Source organism: Malania oleifera, chromosome 8, assembly GCF_029873635.1.
Source record: "Malania oleifera isolate guangnan ecotype guangnan chromosome 8, ASM2987363v1, whole genome shotgun sequence".
Classification (NCBI taxonomy): Eukaryota; Viridiplantae; Streptophyta; class Magnoliopsida; order Santalales; family Ximeniaceae; genus Malania; species Malania oleifera.
The window spans coordinates 102,698,650-102,702,506 of record NC_080424.1 but is presented as its reverse complement, the minus strand read 5'-3'; the positions used below and the strand labels follow the sequence as shown (position 1 = coordinate 102,702,506).

Genomic DNA, 3,857 nt, shown 5'->3' with positions numbered 1-3,857 from the left:
TTATGGTATCATACACAAGTGTTTGGATCACATCATACCCCGGGCCCCACTGGACTTGTTCGGGGCATGACAATTATGCTCTTTTGTTAATTTATTATTAGGCAATCCTTCAAAATTTTATACATACAAATTTTTTTTTGGAAACTCTAGAAAAGGCTACTAGGACTAATAGTATATATAAATATTGTGTGGGAATTTATATTTTGTAATTTATCACTAAAAAATGCAAACACAATCACCAAAGATGATTTTTTCTCAAATATCTCAAAAATTAGGTTGTCCTCCCAAAAAGAATAAAACCATTGAAATGAATTTCTTGGTATCATTATTGTAATTTATGTGTGTGTTAAGGAGATGATAAAATAATTAATTCTTAAAATATTATTGGGTTCCTATTGTTAATTTGTGAAGGGGTATTAATTAATGTACCAAAATTTAAATACTTGAAATATTATATTATTGGTGGAATTTTGAAAACTTACATCCTATGTTTGGAGAAGCAATGAATTTGAATTTTTATTTGATTTGAATAAGATATAATATAAAATTATCTTAAAATTTATCAAAATTCAAATCTAACATCTAAAATTTATATTTCTAAACACTTTTGTGTGTGTTTGTAAAACAGGTTAGCAAGTCGGATTTGGGCAGGGTTGTAAACTGGTAGGGGTTAAACAGGCTCAGGTTTCGATTGACCCATTTACTAACGGTGACTAAATTATAAACTTAAACATGTCTGTTTAATAAACGGGTCATAAGCAGATACCTGTTAAGAACATGTTTAAAAATATAATTTATTTATTTTAATTTTTTAAAACATTTCATATAAAGTGATATATATATATATATATTAAAAATAACACTTTTATTTATTTTTTTATTAATTTCTTAACAAAAAACATAAATCGTACCAGCCTAAACTGTATTAAATGGATTGGGTTGACTGATTTATAAACGGGTCACCTTCTACTAAATTAGAGCCCGATTTAAATGGACGGATCACATGTCACCTGCCGGTTCGACCTGTTAGGCCATCCCTATATGTGATTGTATGCGTGTGTGTGTGTGTGTGTGTGTGTGAGAGAGAGAGAGAGAGAGAGAGAGAGAGAGAGAGTAGATGATTATTGAAGTGTGAAGAAATGCACTGGATAAATAGCTTTTTTAGTTTAAAAGAGAAACTAAATAGGGCGGGGCTTGCATTTATGCGTGGAAAGTTAATTAAAGAAGAAGAAGTAAGCCAATTGCATGCAACTGTTTCTAGCTATATGGTCCGCCGGCTCTCCATCTCCAGCTGTGCTGCACTGTAATATTCTCTCTCTCTCTCTCTCTCTCTCTCTCTCTCTCTCTCTCTCTCTCTCTCTCTCTCTCTCTCTCACACACACACACACACACACAGTGGCTTAAAAGGCAAATATGCATTAACCATGCGTAGTCTCCTGCTTTCAACGTTCCATTTCCCCCGCCAGCTTTGCATTGCATTTAATTTACTCTTATCTCCTGCCCACCACTTGCTCTATAAAAACCAAATCTCTCATCGTTTCCTTCCATCACATTTCACAATTCACATTCTCTTCTCTTGCTAGCTATGGCTATTTCCAAGGCTTTTATCATCATCATTGCTCTGTTCCTCCTCTCTCTTCTTGTAATTTTCTTCCCCTCTCCCTGCGTGCTTGTTACACCGTTAATTAATTTCATCTCCTGAATACCATCAAACCATTTAATATCGTTTTGAATTGAAGTCAATACTACTACCTTCTTCACATTCTATGATTTAGAATTAACAAATCATTTTGCTTTTTATTTTTAATTAACAATGATACGTGTTTGAGATATAATCAAATAGCCCATCAAAGCGTAAGAATGCAGGGGAGTATATAATTAGCTTACTTTTGTTAATTTGCAGAATACCAACAACGCTGCCGCCCCGGTTGGTTCTCCGACGGGACCTAGCATAGGTAATTAATTACTACAATACATCCATGTTTGTAATTAGGATTACTATTATTACTAATCATCAACGTGCTGTTTTGACTCCGAATCGGCAGATTGCGGGGCGGCATGCACTGCCAGGTGCCAGTTATCGTCGAGGCCGAATCTGTGCCACAGAGCCTGTGGAACTTGCTGCGCCCGTTGCAACTGCGTACCTCCCGGTACATCCGGTAACCTCGACACCTGCCCCTGCTACGCCAACATGAAAACCCACGGAAACCGGCGCAAGTGCCCTTAGCTCTCACCCCCATTTTACCTTGTCATCCCCGTACTGATGGAATGGCACGGCGGCGGAGCCGCCCCCGGCCCTTGCGGCGGACCGGGTTCCTTCACCCAGCTGGATATTTCGTTGAAAACGGGCTTATAAATAAATTCTTTATTGTTGTTTATAGTAATAATATTTTTTGTAATTTGAGATTATGAAAAAGAATATTTATATCAATAACCTAAAATAATATCAATCCTGCCATTGAATTAAATTCAAGATTTTCTTCACTTGAATGCTTGCCACTTCCACAAAAAGAATGACTGATACTATTTGTTTATATCTCTTCCTTTAATTCTTCAGTTTTACTTTCCCGCAAATGAAAAGAAAAAATGGTGAATTTGTCATTTTGAAGCCTGTGGCGTTTTTAAATGTCTTTCATTCATTGATGAGATGTATTGTGGGTCCATGACAAGTGGCTACATGGGACACTTTGTATAATCTTGATTAGTTAATAATTTAATCTGAAAAAGTCAACTTTTTACACAAAAGCAGAGAAGCTAGTTTTCTGAGAACACCTAAAAATTAACAAAAAAGCTGAAAATATAAAATATATTATATAACAAGTGTGAGTGTTTGGTCGTAATCTATTTCTTCTGAAATAAAAATAAATAAAGATAATATCAAATAAACCTTTTCTTTGTTTTAATTGAATCAAAGCCTCCAACAGGATTAACTGAGTTAGGAAGGCAAAAGGACAATCCTATCCTTGTGAGCCGCAGTGGATTGGATGAACAAATAGTTAATTACTTAATTAATCACCCAATTTAATTAGCAGAGATTGGCTGGAATAATGAAGGCGCGTACCTGTATTATTAAGCCTATAATTAATTAATAATCTGCTTTAATTCAAAGGGATTGTCTTTGAAGAATACAACTCTCATGCATTTGCGTACTTCATTTGATCTCCTACTTAAATTTATGTAGATTTTGATAAATAAGATATTAGAGTCTTGATTAAATCTATACAAATTTAATGATCTTAGTCTATATTTTAAACTTCCAAACGTAACATAAATTTTTTTTTCTTTATATTATAGTCGGGAGTATCGGATAGAAACTTTCAATTTGAATATGATTGAATTCGGACAATGTTAACATAGAGGACTTGATGGGTGGATTTGATACACATGCGTGATCACCAACTTAATTAACCCAAAAGTTTAAGTCTATTGGCTTTTGTATTCAATCATGTATAGAAGCACCTATCATCTACTCAATTTTTTTTTAATATGGGATAAAGTCACAAGTGGAATTCTCAACGAATAAAATATATTTCATACAAATCTAATATATATGACGCTCTAAATCTATGATCTCAAACGCTGCTAAAGTGAATTTACCTTTATAAACAATGGTACTAGATACACTTAATGTACTATTTTTTTTTCTTTAAAATTTGATACAATTTTGTATTGGCCATCGGTCCACCGTTGACCATTTGGCTATATATATATATAATATGTATTATTGGAGTTTGAGTTCATCTCATATTTGAAATGCTCCAGCTCAGTTTGGCCCTTTTCCTAGCTACACTGTCCCAATTTTGTATCCCAAATTGCACATATGAGCATGTTTTCGTCATCCTCTTCCAATCACATCT

At 34.1% G+C, this 3,857-nt stretch overlaps 1 protein-coding gene across 2 annotated transcripts; it reads left to right on the top strand.

Moving 5' to 3' along the window:
* Positions 1 to 1,552: 1,552 nt before the first annotated feature.
* LOC131161414 (snakin-2-like) lies at positions 1,553 to 2,406 on the top strand. Of its 2 annotated transcripts, none has more exons than XM_058117163.1 (3): positions 1,553 to 1,642; positions 1,904 to 1,955; positions 2,046 to 2,406. In XM_058117163.1, exons 1-3 carry the CDS (start codon positions 1,586 to 1,588, stop codon positions 2,225 to 2,227), a joined length of 291 nt encoding a protein of 96 aa, XP_057973146.1. In that variant the 5' UTR covers positions 1,553 to 1,585; the 3' UTR covers positions 2,228 to 2,406. The 2 variants fall into 2 exon arrangements, with proteins under 2 accessions (XP_057973146.1, XP_057973145.1); XM_058117162.1 differs by having other exon boundaries at positions 1,585 to 1,642; positions 1,883 to 1,955.
* The last annotated feature ends 1,451 nt before the right edge of the window (positions 2,407 to 3,857 follow it).

Bases quoted from the DNA above. Each gene is read 5' to 3' on its own strand.
- LOC131161414 (XM_058117162.1), top strand. From the start codon at position 1,586: ATGGCTATTTCCAAGGCTTTTATCATCATCATTGCTCTGTTCCTCCTC. The intron at 1,643-1,882 runs GTAATTTTCTTC...GTATATAATTAG, and splicing joins TGTTCCTCCTCTCTCTTCTT to CTTACTTTTGTTAATTTGCA. The intron at 1,956-2,045 runs GTAATTAATTAC...CCGAATCGGCAG, and splicing joins TCCGACGGGACCTAGCATAG to ATTGCGGGGCGGCATGCACT.